This window comes from Pygocentrus nattereri, chromosome 5 (genome assembly GCF_015220715.1).
Source record: "Pygocentrus nattereri isolate fPygNat1 chromosome 5, fPygNat1.pri, whole genome shotgun sequence".
Taxonomy (NCBI): Eukaryota; Metazoa; Chordata; class Actinopteri; order Characiformes; family Serrasalmidae; genus Pygocentrus; species Pygocentrus nattereri.
Window position 1 is genome coordinate 1,124,441 of NC_051215.1, and position 22,500 is coordinate 1,146,940.

At 42.0% G+C, this 22,500-nt stretch overlaps 1 protein-coding gene across 1 annotated transcript in view; it reads left to right on the top strand.

Annotated features, from left to right (window-relative positions):
* lgmn (legumain) overlaps positions 1–22,090 on the top strand; it is a 27,773-nt gene extending 5,683 nt beyond the window's left edge. Inside the window, exons 4-14 of the mRNA XM_037538799.1 lie at positions 1,245–1,326; positions 1,806–1,888; positions 4,028–4,103; positions 5,811–5,873; positions 13,130–13,196; positions 15,800–15,918; positions 16,650–16,739; positions 17,587–17,796; positions 18,337–18,507; positions 19,486–19,553; positions 20,852–22,090. Of these exons, the coding sequence (XP_037394696.1) occupies positions 1,245–1,326; positions 1,806–1,888; positions 4,028–4,103; positions 5,811–5,873; positions 13,130–13,196; positions 15,800–15,918; positions 16,650–16,739; positions 17,587–17,796; positions 18,337–18,507; positions 19,486–19,553; positions 20,852–20,894 (1,072 nt within the window). The 3' untranslated portion in view covers positions 20,895–22,090. The remainder of the gene's footprint in view (positions 1–1,244; positions 1,327–1,805; positions 1,889–4,027; positions 4,104–5,810; positions 5,874–13,129; positions 13,197–15,799; positions 15,919–16,649; positions 16,740–17,586; positions 17,797–18,336; positions 18,508–19,485; positions 19,554–20,851) is intronic.
* The last annotated feature ends 410 nt before the right edge of the window (positions 22,091–22,500 follow it).

A 22,500-nucleotide genomic window follows, 5' to 3' on the forward strand; every position in this document is an offset into this window, starting at 1 on the left:
ACACTCACGCTCACACTCACACACACTCACGCTCACACACACACACACACACACGCTCACACACACACACACGCGCTCACACACACTCACACACACACACTCACGCTCACACACACACACACACACTCACGCTCACACACACACACGCGCTCACACACACACACACACACTCACGCTCACACACACGCGCTCACACACACACACGCGCTCACACACACCCGCGCTCACACACACAGACACACACTCACACACACACACATACACACACACACACACACAGACACACACACACGCTCACACACACTCACACACACACATTTCTATATCAGTCAGGCTTTATCAGGAAGCGTATAGGCTATACGGCTGATTCAGGGCTGATCTTTGGATGTGTGACTGTTAGTCATGCTGTTAATGTTTAATCTCCGGAGAACAGAGTTAAGGCTCGGAGCGAGGAAGCTGTTCTCTGGGAACGCTGGGAGTCGTGCGGTGGGCTCATCCGTTATTGCTTTTCTGTACATTCAGTTTACACCACGTCATTATTTATGATTAATGGGTTCAATGATTACTAGGGTGCATGATGGATCAGTGGTGGAGATGTTACATCCGTTTATTTGACTTGAATTTAAAAGGGGAAATATCGATTATTAATCTGATTATTAGTTCTGATAATCATAACTGCATCCTGTTTTTATTTTATTTTCATTTTATTCGTGTTGGGACTTTGGGTGGACAGTGTAGTGGATAACACCCCCTCGCCACAATAAGAGTCCCTGTGCAGCGGTAAATCATGTTAAATATGTACATTAAACTGTGTAAATGTTTACGTTGGTTTTCTGATTCATTGCTACACTAGAAAAGATGGTTCTGTATAGTGTTGGTTCTGTACAGCAACAAAAAGGGTTCTGGTGCTGTGGCGACGTGAAGCCTGTATCTATAGCAGAACCTTTTTTTGGTGCTTTTCAAAAAAAGGTGCCATATAGAACCGTAACACATTCTCCATCAATCTGAGGAACCGTTTCACCGTTTCAGCATGAAGTGGTTCTGCGTAAATCTCCTGGTTCTAAGTAAGACTGTTCCCCTTAGTGAAGAACCTTTAAAGAACCGTGTTTGTTTTAATTGTGCGCGAATCGACCAATCAAATTCCTCCAGATTACATTCCAGGTCCCCCTCTGGAAAATCGGGATATTTAAGTCATTCAGTTTGATTTAAACGCTGAAACTGGACTTTGTGTGTGTTTGTTTCAGAAATCCTACTAAAGGAATCGTCATCAACAGGCCGAACGGAACCGACGTCTATAAAGGCGTTCTGAAGGACTACGTCGGCGACGTGAGTCTCACCGCAGACACGCCGGCGATCTGAGCTGCAGGGCTGAGGGATCAATCGCTTTAATATGGAAACCACACCTAGAAGCACTTTCACTACAGCCTATATTATCTCAGACCTGGAATTCCGTTTTAAGACTTCCGGGTCTGGGCTCCGTTTCTCTAGGGCCAGAATGAATAGGGTTTTCAAAAAACCACCTCTAGCGCCCCCTGTGGTAAATAACAATATTCAGAACCTGATAAATTCTGTCCTTTGAACATTTTTCTCCCGAATATCACTGGATCCACCGGATTATGAGGTCGTTAAAGAGTTAATTGTTATTTTATATGCGGCAGGTTCTGTTTTGTCTGTTCTAGCTTCTCAGGAACACGTGTCGTGTACTGTATTCAGATGAATGAATGAGTTGAGCTAATTTTCCGAGATGGACTCTTCACGTATTCCTTTCTTACCTCTCACCTTATTCCCTGTATGTATGCGTGCAGGATGTGACTCCTCAGAACTTCCTGGCTGTGCTGAAGGGCGATTCGGCCAACGTGAAGGGCGGATCGGGAAAAGTGCTGAAGAGGCAAGTAGATATGAGCACAACTCGTTTATCTTTGCGGGTGTGTTTCTGCCGTTATACACACTATAAATCACTCAATAAATAGAAATAAACATAATAAACAGAATAAATTCTGGGTACATTCACAGATGAATATATGTATGTGTGTCTGTGTATAGAAGGGAAAATATATATACATATAATATAAATATCAAAGAAAAAATGATTAACAAAAATATATTTAATGTGATTTAAATCTTACAGCGTTTTTTAGATGTTAGTTTATTTAAAAGGATAATAAATCAGTCATATGGCATCCTATGGACACCGGTCAGGCGTAACACTCTGACCACCTCCTCGTTTCTCTGCTCACTGTCCACTTTATCAGCTCCACTGACCGTATAGCTGCACTCTGTAGTTCTACAGTTACAGACTGTAGTCCATCTGTTTCTCTGATACTCTGTTACCCTGTTCTTCAGTGGTCAGGACCCCCATGGACCCTCACAGAGCAGGTACTGTTTGGGTGGTGGGTCATTCTCAGCACTGCAGTAACACTGACGTGGTGGTGGTGTGTTAGTGTGTGTTGCGCTGGTATGAGTGGATCAGACAGCAGTGCTGCTGGAGCTTTTAAACACTGTGTCCACTCACTGTCCACTCTATTAGACACTCCTACCTTGTCGGTCCACCTTGTAGATGTAAAGTCAGAGACGACAGCTCATCTGCTGCTGCACAGTTTGTGTTGGTCATCCTCTAGTCCTTCATCAGTGGTCACAGGACGCTGCCCACAGGACGCTGCCCACAGGACGCTGTTGGCTAGCAAGCAAGCAGGCAAAATTTATTTATACAGCGCTTTTTACAGCAGGTGTTGTCACAAAGCAGCTTTACAGAACAATCAGTATTACAGAGAGAAGAGAAAAGAAGAGAGAAACTCCGGGTCCGAGCCCCCATGAGCGTCGCCAGCGGCAACGGTGGCAAGGAAAAACTCCCTAAAAGAGGAAGAAACCTTGAGAGGAACCAAGACTCAGAAGGGGAACCCGTCCTCCTCTGGTCAACACCGGACAGCAAACATTATTAGTATGAAGTTTTATAGTAAAGTGGGAAAAGAAAGAGAAGATCTGAGGGTGAGGACTGCACAGCGCTGTACAGCAAGAAGCTCAGTGGTGGTCAAACCGGTCCAGAAGGCTGGTGAGCAGCGGCACCAATCAAGGCAGAAGAGGCAGCAGCATCAGACGCACAGGATGGGCAGCTGATCAGCTCGGCAGAGAAAGGAGAAGAAAAAACAGAGTCAGTTCTGTAAAGAGTGGCTGACCACAGATTACAGTAAAACAGAGCAGCAGAGACTCCAGCAGGTCCAGACCTGACAGGGAAGACTAGTCACCAAATGCTTGACTGTACAAATAAGTTTTTAGCCTAGACTTAAAGACTGAGGCTGAGTCTGATTCCCGAACATTAGCAGGAAGATTATTCCAGAGCTGGGGGGCTCTGTATGAGAAGCTCCACCCCCTGATGGAGCTTTATTAGTTCTAGGTACCAGTAGTGAGCAGCACCTTGTGATCTAAGTAGGCGTGATGGTTAGGTGGACTATTCTAAGTAGGCTAGGTGTTTTTGGTTGGTGGACTATTCTCAGTCCAGCAGCAACACTGATAGTACCTGCTCTGTGAGGGTCTATGGGGGTCCTGACCACTGAAGAACAGGGTAACAGAGTATCAGAGAAACAGATGGACTACAGTCTGTAACTGTAGAACTACAGAGTGCAGCTATACAGTAAGTGGAGCTGATAAGATGGACAGTGAGTGTAGAAACAAGGAGGTGGTCAGAATGTCACGCCTGACCGGTGTATGTGCTTTAAATCTTAGTGTTTTTAAGACGTTAGTTGTTTACTTAAAAGGATGAATAAATAAATCAAACGCTATATAGAGTAGATATAGTCACTGATGATATATCCAAATAAAGCGGACTTCTCAGAGTTTTCCTTGAGCGTATCTCAGCTCAGGCACTCCGGTTACTCTGGTTTGAATGACTGAAGTTCGTTTGTTTAAGTGCTGATTATCTCACTGCAGTGTCCCGTAAACCAGCTGTTCTGGTTTCCGTCTGTGTTGGGCGCTTCGTTTGTCGTCCTGTGGTTAAACTCGTCTCTGCGCGTTTTCTCTTCCTCTCTGGCAGCGGCCCCAACGATCACGTGTTTGTGTACTTCACGGATCACGGCGCTCCCGGGCTCCTGGCCTTCCCCAACGATGATGTAAGCACTTTTTAACCATCTCTTCCTTTATTTGGGGCCAACCCTGTGCTGTAGTCCACCTAGTGTATGTATACACATATACGGATACCGCCCCCGGGGCAAGATACAGTACTTCTGTTTTCAGTGTTCTGTGTTTTTGAGCTGCAACAGACAAAATGCACCAGCGGACCAGCAGTGAAAACATCCCCCAGTGGGTCACAGCAGGCTGAAAACCAACCAGCTGCTCTTTACTGTCCAGTCTGCAGTTACTGGACTCTGGTCGTTGGCATTGAAAGGCTCTCTGTGATTGGTGTAAATCTGTATTTATGATATACACAGTTGTTTAGTGCTCTGATATTGACCATGCTCATCATATACCCAGAAAAGATTGATCACGATAGCGATAACGTATTGGACTGCTGTGTGAACCGCTGGTCAAGTTCCTTGGTGTTGTTGACGTTTTCAGTGTAGATAAGTGAACACGCTCTGTAAGTTTTACCACACGGAGTCTGTTTGTTTGCTGAATTCATCATATGGGGGGAGGGGGTGGGGGGCGGGAATATAAAACATGCCTCGACTTTCACACAGTCAACATTTAAATTCAGCAAACACGTATTGAACACGTATTTTCAGAAGAGGGAAGAACACAGGGTGACATACAAGAGTGGAGGGAGGTGCACACAGGTGGATTATATCCTTAGCAGGAGATGCCACCTAAAGGAGATTGGAGATTGTAAAGTGGTGCCAGGGGAAAGTGCAGCAAGGCAGCATAGGGTGGTTGTCTGTAGAATGAGATTAGAAACAAAGAAGAGGAAGAGAGTGAAGACAGAGCCAAAGATTAGATGGTGGAAGCTGAAGGAGGAGGATGGTTGCAGGCAGTTCAGGGAAAAATTGCAACAGGCCCTTGGGGGCAGTGAGGAGCTACCTGAGGACTGGGAAACTACAACTAAGGTGGTGAGAGAAACTGGCAGGAATGTGTTGGGTGTTTCATCTGGTCAGAGGAAAGAAGACAAGGAAGGTTGGTGGTGGAATGAGGAGGTCCAGGAGAGTATTCAGAAGAAGAAGGCAGCTAAGAAAAAGTGGGATAACCAGAGAGATGAAGGAAGTAGGCAGGAGTTCTGTGAGGCTAGTCGCATAGTGAAAAGAATGGTGGTAAAGGCAAAGGCTCAGGCCTGTGATGAGCTGTATGAGAGGCTGGACAGTAAAGAAGGAGTAAAGGACTTGTATCGTTTGGCTAAACAGAGAGATAGAGCTGGAAAGGATGTACAGCAGGTTAGGCTGATAAAGGATAGAGAGGGAAATGTACTAGTGAGTGAACAGAGAGTGATGAGTGGAACGTGGAATACGTGGAATTTCACTAGGGGTGCACAGACTTTTGCACACAGCAGTTTACATGGCGGTGTCAAAAGTTGAGATACGAGGTTTTGCGCAGGTCTCAGTGTTCACCTTCGGGCGAGTATGGAGGATTAAACAGAGTGAAGGAGCGGCGAATATTTTAGAGTTTCTATTTTTGCCACTCTGTCCTTCTTGCTTTCGGACTGGCATCAAGTCAGATGACTGAAACTCAGGATCTGAGTCAGCAAACGTCCCAGTGCCCGTGTCGCGTGACGCTGTGAATGATGAACCTGTTTATGACTGACTCGATGGAGCCGTTGCAGCTCTTTCACTTCTCCTTTCTGTGGTTTGTAGAAAATGTCTCAGTACAGTTCATCCTTCTTCTCTCCTCAGCTTCACGTCACCGACCTGATGGATGCCATTCAGTACATGCGCAAAAACCAGAAGTACAAGAAGGTGATGTTCTTTTTTCACTCTTTACTCTACAGCCGTCCCACAAAGGAGCTCTTTCAGAGCTACTCACATTCAGCCCAACGAGAAACTGTAGAACGGACTCGGTTTATATCACAATACCTACATTTAGAGCCGGTTATTCATTCAGTCTAATGAGAAACTGTAGAACAGACTCGGTTTATATCACAATACCTACATTTAGAGTCGGTTATTCATTCAGTCTAATGAGAAACTGTAGAACGGACTTGGTTTATATCACAATACCTACATTTAGAGCCGGTTATTCATTCAGTCTAATGAGAAACTGTAGAACGGACTCGGTTTATATCACAATACCTACATTTAGAGCCGGTTATTCATTCAGTCTAATGAGAAACTGTAGAACGGACTTGGTTTATATCACAATACCTACATTTAGAGTCGGTTATTCATTCAGCCTAATGAGAAACTGTAGAACGGACTCGGTTTATATCACAATACCTACATTTAGAGCCGGTTATTCATTCAGTCTAATGAGAAACTGTAGAACGGACTCGGTTTATATCACAATACCTACATTTAGAGCCGGTTATTCATTCAGTCTAATGAGAAACTGTAGAACGGACTCGGTTTATATCACAATACCTACATTTAGAGTCGGTTATTCATTCAGTCTAATGAGAAACTGTAGAACGGACTCGGTTTATATCACAATACCTACATTTAGAGTCGGTTATTCATTCAGTCTAATGAGAAACTGTAGAACGGACTCGGTTTATATCACAATACCTACATTTAGAGCCGGTTATTCATTCAGTCTAATGAGAAACTGTAGAACGGACTCGGTTTATATCACAATACCTACATTTAGAGTCGGTTATTCATTCAGTCTAATGAGAAACTGTAGAACGGACTCGGTTTATATCACAATACCTACATTTAGAGTCGGTTATTCATTCAGTCTAATGAGAAACTGTAGAACGGACTCGGTTTATATCACAATACCTACATTTAGAGTCGGTTATTCATTCAGTCTAATGAGAAACTGTAGAACGGACTCGGTTTATATCACAATACCTACATTTAGAGTCGGTTATTCATTCAGTCTAATGAGAAACTGTAGAACGGACTCGGTTTATATCACAATACCTACATTTAGAGTCGGTTATTCATTCAGTCTAATGAGAAACTGTAGAACAGACTCGGTTTATATCACAATACCTACATTTAGAGTCGGTTATTCATTCAGTCTAATGAGAAACTGTAGAACGGACTCGGTTTATATCACAATACCTACATTTAGAGTCGGTTATTCATTCAGCCTAATGAGAAACTGTAGAACGGACTCGGTTTATATCACAATACCTACATTTAGAGTCGGTTATTCATTCAGCCTAATGAGAAACTGTAGAACGGACTCGGTTTATATCACAATACCTACATTTAGAGCCGGTTATTCATTCAGTCTAATGAGAAACTGTAGAACGGACTCGGTTTATATCACAATACCTACATTTAGAGCCTGTTATTCATTCAGTCTAATGAGAAACTGTAGAACGGACTCGGTTTATATCACAATACCTACATTTAGAGCCGGTTATTCATTCAGTCTAATGAGAAACTGTAGAACAGACTCGGTTTATATCACAATACCTACATTTAGAGTCGGTTATTCATTCAGTCTAATGAGAAACTGTAGAACGGACTCGGTTTATATCACAATACCTACATTTAGAGTCGGTTATTCATTCAGTCTAATGAGAAACTGTAGAACGGACTCGGTTTATATCACAATACCTACATTTAGAGTCGGTTATTCATTCAGCCTAATGAGAAACTGTAGAACGGACTCGGTTTATATCACAATACCTACATTTAGAGTCGGTTATTCATTCAGCCTAATGAGAAACTGTAGAACGGACTCGGTTTATATCACAATACCTACATTTAGAGTCGGTTATTCATTTAGCCTAATGAGAAACTGTAGAACGGACTCGGTTTATATCACAATACCTACATTTAGAGTCGGTTATTCATTCAGTCTAATGAGAAACTGTAGAACGGACTCGGTTTATATCACAATACCTACATTTAGAGTCGGTTATTCATTCAGCCTAATGAGAAACTGTAGAACGGACTCGGTTTATATCACAATACCTACATTTAGAGTCGGTTATTCATTCAGCCTAATGTGAAACTGTAGAACGGACTCGGTTTATATCACAATACCTACATTTAGAGTCGGTTATTCATTCAGCCTAATGAGAAACTGTAGAACGGACTCGGTTTATATCACAATACCTACATTTAGAGTCGGTTATTCATTCAGCCTAATGAGAAACTGTAGAACGGACTCGGTTTATATCACAATACCTACATTTAGAGTCGGTTATTCATTCAGCCTAATGAGAAACTGTAGAACGGACTCGGTTTATATCACAATACCTACATTTAGAGTCGGTTATTCATTCAGCCAAATGAGAAACAGTAGAACGGACTCGGTTTATATCACAATACCTACATTTAGAGTCGGTTATTCATTCAGCCTAATGAGAAACTGTAGAACGGACTCGGTTTATATCACAATACCTACATTTAGAGTCGGTTATTCATTCAGCCTAATGAGAAACTGTAGAACGGACTCGGTTTATATCACAATACCTACATTTAGAGTCGGTTATTCATTCAGCCTAATGAGAAACTGTAGAACGGACTCGGTTTATATCACAATACCTACATTTAGAGTCGGTTATTCATTCAGCCTAATGAGAAACTGTAGAACGGACTCGGTTTATATCACAATACCTACATTTAGAGTCGGTTATTCATTCAGCCTAATGAGAAACTGTAGAACGGACTCGGTTTATATCACAATACCTACATTTAGAGTCGGTTATTCATTCAGCCTAATGAGAAACTGTAGAACGGACTCGGTTTATATCACAATACCTACATTTAGAGTCGGTTATTCATTCAGCCTAATGAGAAACTGTAGAACGGACTCGGTTTATATCACAATACCTACATTTAGAGTCGGTTATTCATTCAGCCTAATGAGAAACTGTAGAACGGACTCGGTTTATATCACAATACCTACATTTAGAGTCGGTTATTCATTCAGCCTAATGAGAAACTGTAGAACGGACTCGGTTTATATCACAATACCTACATTTAGAGCCGGTTATTCATTCAGCCTAATGAGAAACTGTAGAACGGACTCGGTTTATATCACAATACCTACATTTAGAGCCGGTTATTCATTCAGCCTAATGAGAAACTGTAGAACGGACTCGGTTTATATCACAATACCTACATTTAGAGTCGGTTATTCATTCAGTCTAATGAGAAACTGTAGAACGGACTCGGTTTATATCACAATACCTACATTTAGAGCCGGTTATTCATTCAGTCTAATGAGAAACTGTAGAACGGACTCGGTTTATATCACAATACCTACATTTAGAGTCGGTTATTCATTCAGCCTAATGAGAAACTGTAGAACGGACTCGGTTTATATCACAATACCTACATTTAGAGTCGGTTATTCATTCAGTCTAATGAGAAACTGTAGAACGGACTCGGTTTATATCACAATACCTACATTTAGAGCCGGTTATTCATTCAGTCTAATGAGAAACTGTAGAACGGACTCGGTTTATATCACAATACCTACATTTAGAGCCGGTTATTCATTCAGTCTAATGAGAAACTGTAGAACGGACTCGGTTTATATCACAATACCTACATTTAGAGCCGGTTATTCATTCAGTCTAATGAGAAACTGTAGAACGGACTCGGTTTATATCACAATACCTACATTTAGAGCCGGTTATTCATTCAGTCTAATGAGAAACTGTAGAACGGACTCGGTTTATATCACAATACCTACATTTAGAGCCGGTTATTCATTCAGTCTAATGAGAAACTGTAGAACGGACTCGGTTTATATCACAATACCTACATTTAGAGTCGGTTATTCATTCAGTCTAATGAGAAACTGTAGAACGGACTCGGTTTATATCACAATACCTACATTTAGAGTCGGTTATTCATTCAGTCTAATGAGAAACTGTAGAACGGACTCGGTTTATATCACAATACCTATATTTAGAGTCGGTTATTCATTCAGTCTAATGAGAAACTGTAGAACGGACTCGGTTTATATCACAATACCTACATTTAGAGTCGGTTATTCATTCAGTCTAATGAGAAACTGTAGAACGGACTCGGTTTATATCACAATACCTACATTTAGAGTCGGTTATTCATTCAGCCTAATGAGAAACTGTAGAACGGACTCGGTTTATATCACAATACCTACATTTAGAGTCGATTATTCATTCAGCCTAATGAGAAACTGTAGAACGGACTCGGTTTATATCACAATACCTACATTTAGAGTCGGTTATTCATTCAGTCTAATGAGAAACTGTAGAACGGACTCGGTTTATATCACAATACCTACATTTAGAGTCGGTTATTCATTCAGTCTAATGAGAAACTGTAGAACGGACTCGGTTTATATCACAATACCTACATTTAGAGCCGGTTATTCATTCAGTCTAATGAGAAACTGTAGAACGGACTCGGTTTATATCACAATACCTACATTTAGAGCCGGTTATTCATTCAGTCTAATGAGAAACTGTAGAACGGACTCGGTTTATATCACAATACCTACATTTAGAGCCGGTTATTCATTCAGCCTAATGAGAAACTGTAGAACGGACTCGGTTTATATCACAATACCTACATTTAGAGTCGGTTATTCATTCAGCCTAATGAGAACCTGTAGAACGGACTCGGTTTATATCACAATACCTACATTTAGAGCCGGTTATTCATTCAGCCTAATGAGAACCTGTAGAACGGACTCGGTTTATATCACAATACCTACATTTAGAGTCGGTTATTCATTCAGTCTAATGAGAAACTGTAGAACGGACTCGGTTTATATCACAATACCTACATTTAGAGCCGGTTATTCATTCAGTCTAATGAGAAACTGTAGAACGGACTCGGTTTATATCACAATACCTACATTTAGAGTCGGTTATTCATTCAGTCTAATGAGAAACTGTAGAACGGACTCGGTTTATATCACAATACCTACATTTAGAGTCGGTTATTCATTCAGTCTAATGAGAAACTGTAGAACGGACTCGGTTTATATCACAATACCTACATTTAGAGTCGGTTATTCATTCAGTCTAATGAGAAACTGTAGAACGGACTCGGTTTATATCACAATACCTACATTTAGAGCCGGTTATTCATTCAGCCTAATGAGAAACTGTAGAACGGACTCGGTTTATATCACAATACCTACATTTAGAGTCGGTTATTCATTCAGACTAATGAGAAACTGTAGAACGGACTCGGTTTATATCACAATACCTACATTTAGAGTCGGTTATTCATTCAGTCTAATGAGAAACTGTAGAACGGACTCGGTTTATATCACAATACCTACATTTAGAGTCGGTTATTCATTCAGTCTAATGAGAAACTGTAGAACGGACTCGGTTTATATCACAATACCTACATTTAGAGTCGGTTATTCATTCAGCCTAATGAGAAACTGTAGAACGGACTCGGTTTATATCACAATACCTACATTTAGAGCCGGTTATTCATTCAGTCTAATGAGAAACTGTAGAACGGACTCGGTTTATATCACAATACCTACATTTAGAGCCGGTTATTCATTCAGTCTAATGAGAAACTGTAGAACGGACTCGGTTTATATCACAATACCTACATTTAGAGTCGGTTATTCATTCAGTCTAATGAGAAACTGTAGAACGGACTCGGTTTATATCACAATACCTACATTTAGAGTCGGTTATTCATTCAGTCTAATGAGAAACTGTAGAACGGACTCGGTTTATATCACAATACCTACATTTAGAGTCGGTTATTCATTCAGCCTAATGAGAAACTGTAGAACGGACTCGGTTTATATCACAATACCTACATTTAGAGTCGGTTATTCATTCAGCCTAATGAGAAACTGTAGAACGGACTCGGTTTATATCACAATACCTACATTTAGAGTCGGTTATTCATTCAGTCTAATGAGAAACTGTAGAACGGACTCGGTTTATATCACAATACCTACATTTAGAGCCGGTTATTCATTCAGCCTAACGAGAAACTGTAGAACGGACTCGGTTTATATCACAATACCTACATTTAGAGCCGGTTATTCATTCAGTCTAACGAGAAACTGTAGAACAGACTCGGTTTATATCACAATACCTACATTTAGAGTCGGTTATTCATTCAGTCTAACGAGAAACTGTAGAACGGACTCGGTTTATATCACAATACCTACATTTAGAGTCGGTTATTCATTCAGTCTAATGAGAAACTGTAGAACGGACTCGGTTTATATCACAATACCTACATTTAGAGTCGGTTATTCATTCAGCCTAATGAGAAACTGTAGAACGGACTCGGTTTATATCACAATACCTACATTTAGAGTCGGTTATTCATTCAGTCTAATGAGAAACTGTAGAACGGACTCGGTTTATATCACAATACCTACATTTAGAGCCGGTTATTCATTCAGTCTAATGAGAAACTGTAGAACGGACTCGGTTTATATCACAATACCTACATTTAGAGCCGGTTATTCATTCAGTCTAATGAGAAACTGTAGAACGGACTCGGTTTATATCACAATACCTACATTTAGAGTCGGTTATTCATTCAGTCTAATGAGAAACTGTAGAACGGACTCGGTTTATATCACAATACCTACATTTAGAGCCGGTTATTCATTCAGTCTAATGAGAAACTGTAGAACGGACTCGGTTTATATCACAATACCTACATTTAGAGCCGGTTATTCATTCAGCCTAATGAGAAACTGTAGAACGGACTCGGTTTATATCACAATACCTACAATACCATAATACCTACCGCACTGCTCCTAAAGCTGCTAAAGATTTCTTAATTGTTTATATATACCGTTAAAATCGGACAGCAGTGGCGATCAGTGGGCTGGGGTTTAGTCACGGTTTAATTAATGCTGAGAAGCTCCTTGATTTGAGAAATATTGATGCTGCCACGGTAATTAGTCTAATTATATAATATGTATAACTGAGTAATGTAAAAGTACAGCTTTTCTGCTGATGTATGTATATTCTTAGGCAGTTTGTCGTGGAGCTGATGTTAGCATGGTGGCAGATTGATTGCTGTGAAGCTGTGTAGTGTCGCCGCTTGCTGAGCAGAGCAGAGCTTTGAGCGCCTTGTCCTTCTCTCACGTGTAGATGGTGTTCTACATCGAGGCGTGCGAGTCTGGCTCTATGATGAAGCCTCTGCCTGTGGACATCGATGGTGAGCTTCAGTTTTTCCTCTTTATTTGTCAAAACAGCACAAAGACAGTAACCCTGTAAATCAGAGCTGCCCACGGTGCGGTCTGACCCGGCCAGGTCAGAACCCGGCCCGGTCAGAACCCGCCGCCCTCAGGGACTTCTGACGAAAGAAGAATCTGTATATTTTTGCTGTTTTTATCTGTTGTTCGAGATACCTGCCCGGAGCTCACGGCTCAGAGGGACGGTGTGGGTGTGTGTGGGTGTGTGTGTTATTAATTAGGACAGTACTGTGCGAAAGTCTTGGCACCCAAGACACATTTTCAAAATCTATTTATTTGTGTAGTTTTTGTTTATTTGCTGAGAAAAGTGTTAATATTTGATACAACATGAATTAATAATGATTATATGTATATATAATGATTTTATGGATGTTAGTGTGTTTGTTTAACCATTTTCTTAAACCCTTGTTTATCAATGAGCTTGATGCCTCAGACTTTCGCACAGTACCGTATTTAGAACTGCGTATATGGAGACTTGCTCTACAGTCAGAGGGAAAAGTGCGTTTATATTCATGTTAGTTCCTGTTTCTGCTGCATGTTTCGACCCCGTGGCCTGGTTTAGAGTTTACAGTGTTACAGTAAATGTTTCTCTATATACATATATATATATATATATATATATATATATATATATCTATAGAATATATATGTGTGACATTATAATACTATAGGAGAATTTCTCTCATATGTGTGTATATATATATATATATATATATATATATATATATATATATATATATATATATATATATATATATATATATATATTCGATATCCTCAGCCGACATACGTGCCCAAGGTGCCTGAGCAAGACACCTGACCCCCAACTGCTCCTCAGGCGCCGTGGATAGGGCTGACCACTGCTCCGGGCAAGTGTTCTCACTGCCCCGTAGTGTGTGTGTTCACTAGTGTGTATGTGGGTGTTTCACTGCACGGACGGGTCAAATGCAGGGGTCTAATTCCACAGTGTGCAGAACACGGTTGGCTGAAGGTTCTGAATGAATGAATGAATATATAATGATGTTCATGATGGTTTGTAGTATTGACTGTTTTATAGTCAATATTTTAGTATTTATACTGTTTTAATCTAAATATTTTAGTGTTTATACTGTTTTATAGTCAATATTTTAGTATTTATACTGTTTTATAGTCAGTATTTTAGTGTTTATACTGTTTTATAGTCAGTACTTCCCTCTTTGTGGCTGCAGCTGTACAGTTTAAACAGTCCTGATCAAACTGCATGTATTAGTTGTTTTGTTTGTTTTTTAGTGTAAATAAGTTACACGTCCTTTACAGAGACACACTGCTGTGCATTACTGTGTGTGTTTGTTTACTGAGTTTAATACCCTGGGGGGAATAAAATATAAAATGTGGCGTGTGTGAAAGTTATGGCACATTGCATGTGACCCTGTGTGTTAAGGTCCTCAGGCCTGAGGAGGTTCTGCCTTATTTTCACAATCAGTAAAGCAGGTCATGTGGCTGAGGGGGGTCGGGCGATGCAGCTGTGTTACCGTAAATCCGTCTCTGCTTCCCACAGCTTTTTTCCCCCGTGCTGATGTTACACTTTTCCTGTCCATTTCTGCTGAGGTCAGCAACTCTGGGCAAAACACATTTGTTGCTGTGCATTTTGACCGCCGCGTGATTTGTGGTTTACCAGTGTAGAAGTCATAATCATCTGCTCTTGGTCAGGCGGGGTCAGAGTTAACGATCACTTCTGTTACTCACCTGGATCAGAAGAGGAAGATATAAATTTATAGTCTGATTTGGATAATAATAATAATAACAATAGCAATAATAATAATAATAATAATAATAATAACAATAATAACAATAATAATCTAAGTTATATTCTATATTCATGTTTATATATTTAGTCTAATATATGTATATGTATATGTATATATGTATATGTGTATATATATATATATATATATATATATATATATATATATATAATACGTGTGTGTGTGTGTGTGTGTGTGTATGTATGTATGTACACCGATCAGGCGTAACATTCTGACCACCTCCTCGATGCTATGCTCACTGTCCACTTTATTAGCTCCACTGACCGTTTAGTTCCACTATGTAGTTGTACAGTTACAGACTGTAGTCCATCTGTTTCTCTGATACTCTGTTACCCTGTTCTTCAGTGGTCAGTTCTTGCAGCACTGCTGTGTCTGATCCACTCAGACCAGCACAACACACACTAACACACCACCACCACGTCAGTGTTACTGCAGTGCTGAGAATGATCCACCACCCAAACAGTACCTGCTCTGTGAGGGTCCATGGGGGTCCTGACCACTGAAGAACAGGGTAACAGAGTATCAGAGAACTGTAACTGTAGATCTACAGAGTGGAACCAAAAACTAAAAGTGTTGAAATCTTCATTGTGCAGTGTTTAACAGAGGAGTGCCATTATGCTGTGTGCTGGCAGAGTGAGTTCCCTGCTGACGTCTGCGCTTATTACTGCTCTCTTATACGTCCAGTAATGAGTCTTAAGATTAATAACAGGATAAACGCTTTTCCTGTGTCTATGTAACATTATCTCCCCTGTAATTCCCAGTTTATGCCACAACTGCCGCGAACCCTCATGAGTCGTCCTACGCCTGTTACTATGACGAGGCCAGAGACACCTATCTGGGAGACTGGTACAGCGTTAACTGGATGGAGGACTCCGACAAGGTGAGATTTATCCCATCAGACCTGGAGCCACGAGGCTACGGTAGCTTATACCCACCAATTAGCTCGTGCAAATGGACAGCAAGTCCGTTAGAGATCACTGAAAGGTGATTTCCTGTCAAACGGTTCAGACGTCTTTACAGTGGTGGTGATGGGAACCCGGCGTCGCCATGACTACAACACAGATATAGACACTTTATTTACCATCCAGAACCACCAGAGAACCTACACGAGTCTTCTGAGCTTATCTGGAATGCTGCTGATGGAAAACAGTGGAAAATCTGGAATACTGAGTTTTTTTTGGGGACTATTTTGCCGCACAGCGCCCTGCATGTCTCCCTCCACCATGAATGGAGTTGAAGTTCTCTAAACTCTCATAAAACAGCGTCTCAGTCATCAGGCAGTGAATTCAGAACCAGTTCATGTAGGAACTTTCTGTAGGAGCTTTTAGAGGGACGTCTGGTTCCTATCACCACCACTGTGAGGAGCTTTTAGAGGGACGTCTGGTTCCTATCACCACCGCTGTGGACGGCTCTAACTCGGTCAGTTTATCTAGAACAGAGAACCGCTCTGAATGGCTCTGTTTACATCTTAACTGTTTAATGATGCGTGCTGTGCTGATTTGGGTGGATATAAGGTTCCATTACATCTTGTTGAAGATGCTCTTATGCGTTTTCTGACCTCTTGCCTGTGTGTGTGTGTGTGTGCGTGTGTGTGTGTGTTATGCGCCGCAGGAGGATCTGACTAAGGAGACGCTGGCTAAGCAGTTTAAAATCGTTAAAAGCCTCACCAACACCAGCCACGTCATGCAGTACGGAAACAAGGTAACACCTTATATACACCTTATATAGCGCGGCCGCCTTTCGTCAGGTCACCGTTTATCTGCCGAAACTGTTCTGTGCAAAAATTGTGACACATTTTATATTTTATTTTTAAACTAATTTATAGACACTTTGCTCAAAAGTGTCATATTTAAGTTCACTAACGCGTTCACTAAATTCACTTTAAAAATCAACTGAACCTGTAATTTGACCGGGAGTGTTTACAGCAAGCAGTGCAGAGCAAACTGAAGTAAACCTGTGCTGATTGTCAGAATGGATCTCTCACTCATCTCATACGATAAAATGCAGGTCAAGGTGCTTCACAGAGGAAGAGCAAATAAAAACAAGCACGCAGTGGTGTGCGAAAGTTTGGGCACCCCCGGTTGCATGTTATTATTACATGTTTTGTTAATATTCTAATTGCAAATAAGCCAACAAATGAGAACTACAGGGAACATATATATTATATATGGCACATTTCTACAGATTTTACTGTATTTGATAAAAAAAATTGACGAGTAATTTGATTTACTTGCAGCAATTTGATCTTTTATGTAAGACTGTAAGGACAGACAATATTATGATAATACTTGTGAAAAAAAAACAGTAAAAAAAATCAAAACAAATAAATGAAAGCATAAATATAGACAATCTAAACAAATTGTAAACATTTTTTATTCAGTTTTTCTCTATTTTATGTGCATTATTGTGTTATGTTATTTTGAAAGTATAATTTGCTGTGTGCGTGCGTGTGCGTGCGTGTGCGTGCGTGTGCGTGCGTGTGCGTGTGTGTGTGCGTGTGTGTGTGCGTGCGTGCGTGTGTGTGTGTGTGTGCGTGTGTGTGTGTTAGACTCTGTCTCATATGAAGGTGATCGAGTTCCAGGGTAACTCTCTGGGCGGAGCTCCGGGCACTGAACCCGTATCGTTGCCCCCGGTTACAGAGCGTGACCTCACGCCCAGCCCGGACGTCTACCTATCCATCCTGAAGAGGAAGCTCATGAAGAGCAATGACATCACTGCAGCCAGGGGATACCTGATGGAGATCAATGCCCACCTGAAGGTGCGAAACATTTATCACCGAAGACTTTTAGAATCAGTGGAAGTGATATACCCACTTAAAGTGATCGATCAGATCATCGAACACAGGAGCCGTGTCACAGAAACGTCTAGGTTAAGATCAGACAGGTTGAGATCAGACAGGTTAAGATCAGACAGGTTAAGATCAGACAGGCTGTCGTATTACAGAGCAAATCTGATCTTAATTTAGGAATCTTATCTTACAGCATCTTATCTCCAGTTAGCAAATCTTAACTACCCAATTGAATTTGGGAATCAGTTGTTATGCCTGTTGCCTAGCAACCAACAATACACACACACACACCTGAAGATAAACATGTAATCGTGTTAGTTATCCAGTCAGCTGCTGTCACTGATGTAAAAAAAGGTCAGACTAAATTAAATTGTAATAAACTAAGTTGTGAATACTGCGAGAGCGCCCCCTGCTGTTTATCACAGCGTCCCCGCGAGAAGAGAGATCTCTGTCTGAGATTTTTAAAACGCAGTGTATGTGTTTACTCAGCGTCTCTGTGTGTGTGTGCAGGTGCGTAAGCTGCTGGCGGACACCATGCGGCTTGTGTCCGAGCAAGTGGTGCAGGAGCAGCGAGAGGTCCAGAACGTTCTGGACGAGCGCCAGGAGGTCACCCAGCACGAGTGTTACAGAGACACACTCACACACTTCAAAACACACTGCTTCAACTGGCACGACCAGCAGGTACACACACACACACACACACACACACACACACACACGCACACACACATGCTTGTACTGTAATTGGGTGTTATCGTAAGCACAGAGCAGAGCTTAGATGAAAAACAACTGAACGATGAATGTAAATGAGAAATAAAACACGACGTAGCCCAGAGGCGCCGAGGCTGGTTAGCCTTCCCTCTGTAAGGTTCTGAAGTGAAGTTCAAAGCAGTTTTGAAAAGTTTAGTAAAGTTTTAAAGAGTTTAAGTAGTAGAGATGCGCTCCTGCTGATTCCTGCTGGACAAGCCACGGCGTCTTGGACGCTGAAACGGGCAGGAAACCAGCTACACATGAAGAGACCCCCACAAATGAATGAGTAGCCTAAATAAGGTAGAACGGTCACTGAATCATATACAAACCATATGAAATGATAACAGTGAGACAGATCAGATGACCCAAGTCAAACCGCCCTGAATAAACGCCGTTTGGTGCAGTTGCTCACAGAGAGCCTGATGTTTGTTTCAGCAGAGAAGTGTTTGAATAGACTGTGTCAGATATTAGAGGTCACTTCACCTTGATGGAGCTGTGCGGGTGGGAGCGGGACTAATGGCTCTGATTTTCTGCAGAAGTAGGCGGGAGCGGGATGAAATCTTGCGGGGGGCCTGACAGACCTCCGGTCTATGCTTTGTAGCTAAAACTTGCTTGTACTGACATGAATTGGTTTATTGTGCTGTTGTGTGCATTGAAGCCCAGAGAAAATGACTGGTTACCCAGAATCCTGTGTAAAGGCAAGCAAAGCTTATAGGCTTCTCTAAACTGGGTGACGACATGAGTGAAAACCATTGTTTTCTGTCTGAGAACAACGTTAAGGCTGCTTACATAACTTAGATGTGACGGAAGATCAGGGCCACATCAGAGAGGAGAGTTTGGCCGTTTACTGTCATTCACATGGTCAGCTCTGTTCACGGGCAGATTACTGACCGCTGTGCTCTGTTACAGTACGAGTACGCTCTCAGGCACCTGTACGTGCTGGTGAATCTGTGCGAGAGAGGACACGAGGCCCAGAGGTACACACTCGTTCACCACTCCGCCACCCTCACGCGCTCCTCTCATCTCTCGTCGTTCGCTTCTCGTCTCCTACTTCCTTCTTTTTCCTCCTGTACTCGTCCTCTCTTTTCTTAAAGCTCTTCTTTTCTCCGCTCTTTCTCTGGTCTGTTCTCCTCGTCTTTTCTCCTTTCTTCCCCACCTTCCCTTCTTTTCTGCTCATTGCTGCTCTTTTTCCTCTCCTCCCTTCTTTCCTCTCTTCTCGTGTCTTCAGTCGTCTTTTCTCCTCTCTTCACTTCTCTTCTCCTCTTCTCTCCTCACCTCTTCTCTCCTCTCCTGACCTCACCTCTTCTCTTCACCTCTCTTCTCTCCTCACCTCTTCTCTCCTTTCCTGACCTCACCTCTTCTCTTCACCTCTCTTCTCTCCTCACCTCCTCTCCTCGCCTCTCTTCTCCTAACCTCACCTCTTCTCTTCACCTCTCTTCTCTCCTCACCTCCTCTCCTCACCTCTCTTCTCTCTTTACCTCCCTTCACCTCCTAGTCTTCTCTCCTCACCTCTTCTCTCCTCTCCTGACCTCACCTTTTCTCTTCACCTCTCTTCTCTCCTCTTCTCTCTTTACCTCCCTTCACCTCCTAGTGTTCTCTCCTCACCTCTTCTCTCATCACGTCCTCTCCTCGCCTCTCCTCTCTTTACCTCCCTTCACCTCCTAGTGTTCTCTCCTCACCTCTTCTCTTCTCTCATCACCTCCTCTCCTCGCCTCTCTTCTCTCTTTACCTCCCTTCACCTCCTAGTCTTCTCTCCTCACCTCTTCTCTTCTCTCATCACCTCCTCTCCTCGCCTCTCTTCTCTCTTTACCTCCCTTCACCTCCTAGTCTTCTCTCCTCACCTCTTCTCTTCTCTCATCACCTCCTCTCCTCGCCTCTCTCCTCTCTTTACCTCCCTTCACCTCCTAGTCTTCTCTCCTCACCTCTTCTCTTCTCTCATCACCTCCTCTCCTCGCCTCTCTTCTCTCTTTACCTCCCTTCACCTCCTAGTCTTCTCTCCTCACCTCTTCTCTTCTCTCATCACCTCCTCTCCTCGCCTCTCTTCTCTCTTTACCTCCCTTCACCTCCTAGTCTTTTCTCCTCACCTCTTCTCTTCCCTCTTCACCTCTTTTCTCTCGTCACCTGTCTTCTCTCCTCACAGCTTCTCTTCACCTCCTCTCTTCTCTCCTCTTCTCACCTTCTCTCTTCTCTCCTCACCTCTCCTCTTTCTTCTCCTCTCTTCTTTCCTGTCCTCTGTTCTTTCTGCTGTATTTTAACTCATCTTCTCTTGTTTTAGGATCATGTTGGCCATGGATAAGGTCTGCTACTTCAGACAGTGAAGACGTCCTGGCGCTCCCCCACAGGCCCAGTGGATCTGACCGCTGTGACCCGCCTGGTGGAGTCTTGCTGGATGATCTTGCTTTTTGCACAAAGGAATCAAAATCTGAAAATTTTATTTGTTATGAACACACTGCAATCACACTATTTTTTTGCTTTTGATATTTCTTGTTTTTCACTGAGCGTAATTGTTTTGAGGAGAATTGCACTATTTTAAAATGATGCTTCGTTTTTTTGAGAATGTGAATATTTTATCTGTTGGGAATTTGGACAGAACTGGTGGGAAAAGGTCATAACAGCAAGTGCAACGTAACCTCAGACGCTAAACTGGCCATAAAACTGACTAAAGATGCTGAAGTGGGCGTGGTCAACACTGAATTTAGCCTGTTAAAGCAGTCATACTGATACGTACACTGACCCTCTTGCTTATAAACACTTTTAGATTTACTGCCCGATGGATTTTAGCACCAGAGCTCACTAGTGCCCCCTAGTGGTTGTAGGTATTGCATTCATTTCAGCTTTCAGAATCTGCCTCTGCTGCCAGATGTGTGCGTCAGTTCCACATGAATAATATAGTATATAATATATAAACACGTTTATTATTTCAACTGACTTACTTTTACAAACTAGCGTTATTATATTCATGTGACACTGATTACACATTTGAATCAGTTCCGATCAGAAAGTGTTTTTCAGTGTGTTTGCTTGTTGCAGCGCTGCAGGAGACGAAGCCTCGAGCTCATAGCTTTTATAAAGTGTCCTTATGAAGATTTATTGGAAACGGAAATGTAGCTTTTTAGTGTTTTTGGTTTTAAACCTGTTTTGGGGAGAGATCTCCGTCTGCGGCGGCGCCGATCACTGTTTGAGTTCTGATGCTGCTGAAGCCTTGAATCTGCCTGCGTTACTCATTTCACAGAAACAGCATGGATCCGTGATAAAAACACCTAAAAACCTCCACTACCGTCTGTGAAGCTGCATGTGAGTGAGGTGCTTTATAACCGGCAGGGTATCGCGCCTAAACTGCTGTGTGTTATAGACACTTTATAGGTAATAATAGTAATAATTCATTACATAGTCAGTCCATAAAGGGCCCGGTCGGAGTGGGAGATCAGCCCTAAACCAAAGCAGTCTGACGTTATGTGCTTCTCTCCGTTCAGTTGTGAAACTTACTGATTAAAGGAATAAATCGGAAAACTGATGGATGAGTGTGATTGTCCTTTATGTTGATCCCACGATCAACAAGAGATCGTGGGAATATTAAATGCTGGAAAAGTGTCTATTATTGTAACCAAGTACAGCAAATATGCTTAAACAGAGCATCACATTTTTTCACAGTACATATGTGTGTGTGTGTGTGTGTGTGTGTATATATATATATGACACATAAGTGAAAGTCTATATATCCTGTACAATCAACACAGTTCTGCACATTTTAATACACTACTATTTTATGGGATAAATGTGGCCTGTGGGCAGCGTCCTGTGGGCAGCGTCCTGTGACCACTGATGAAGGACTAGAGGATGACCAACACAAACTGTGCAGCAGCAGATGAGCTGTCGTCTCTGACTTTACATCTACAAGGTGGACCGACAAGGTAGGAGTGTCTA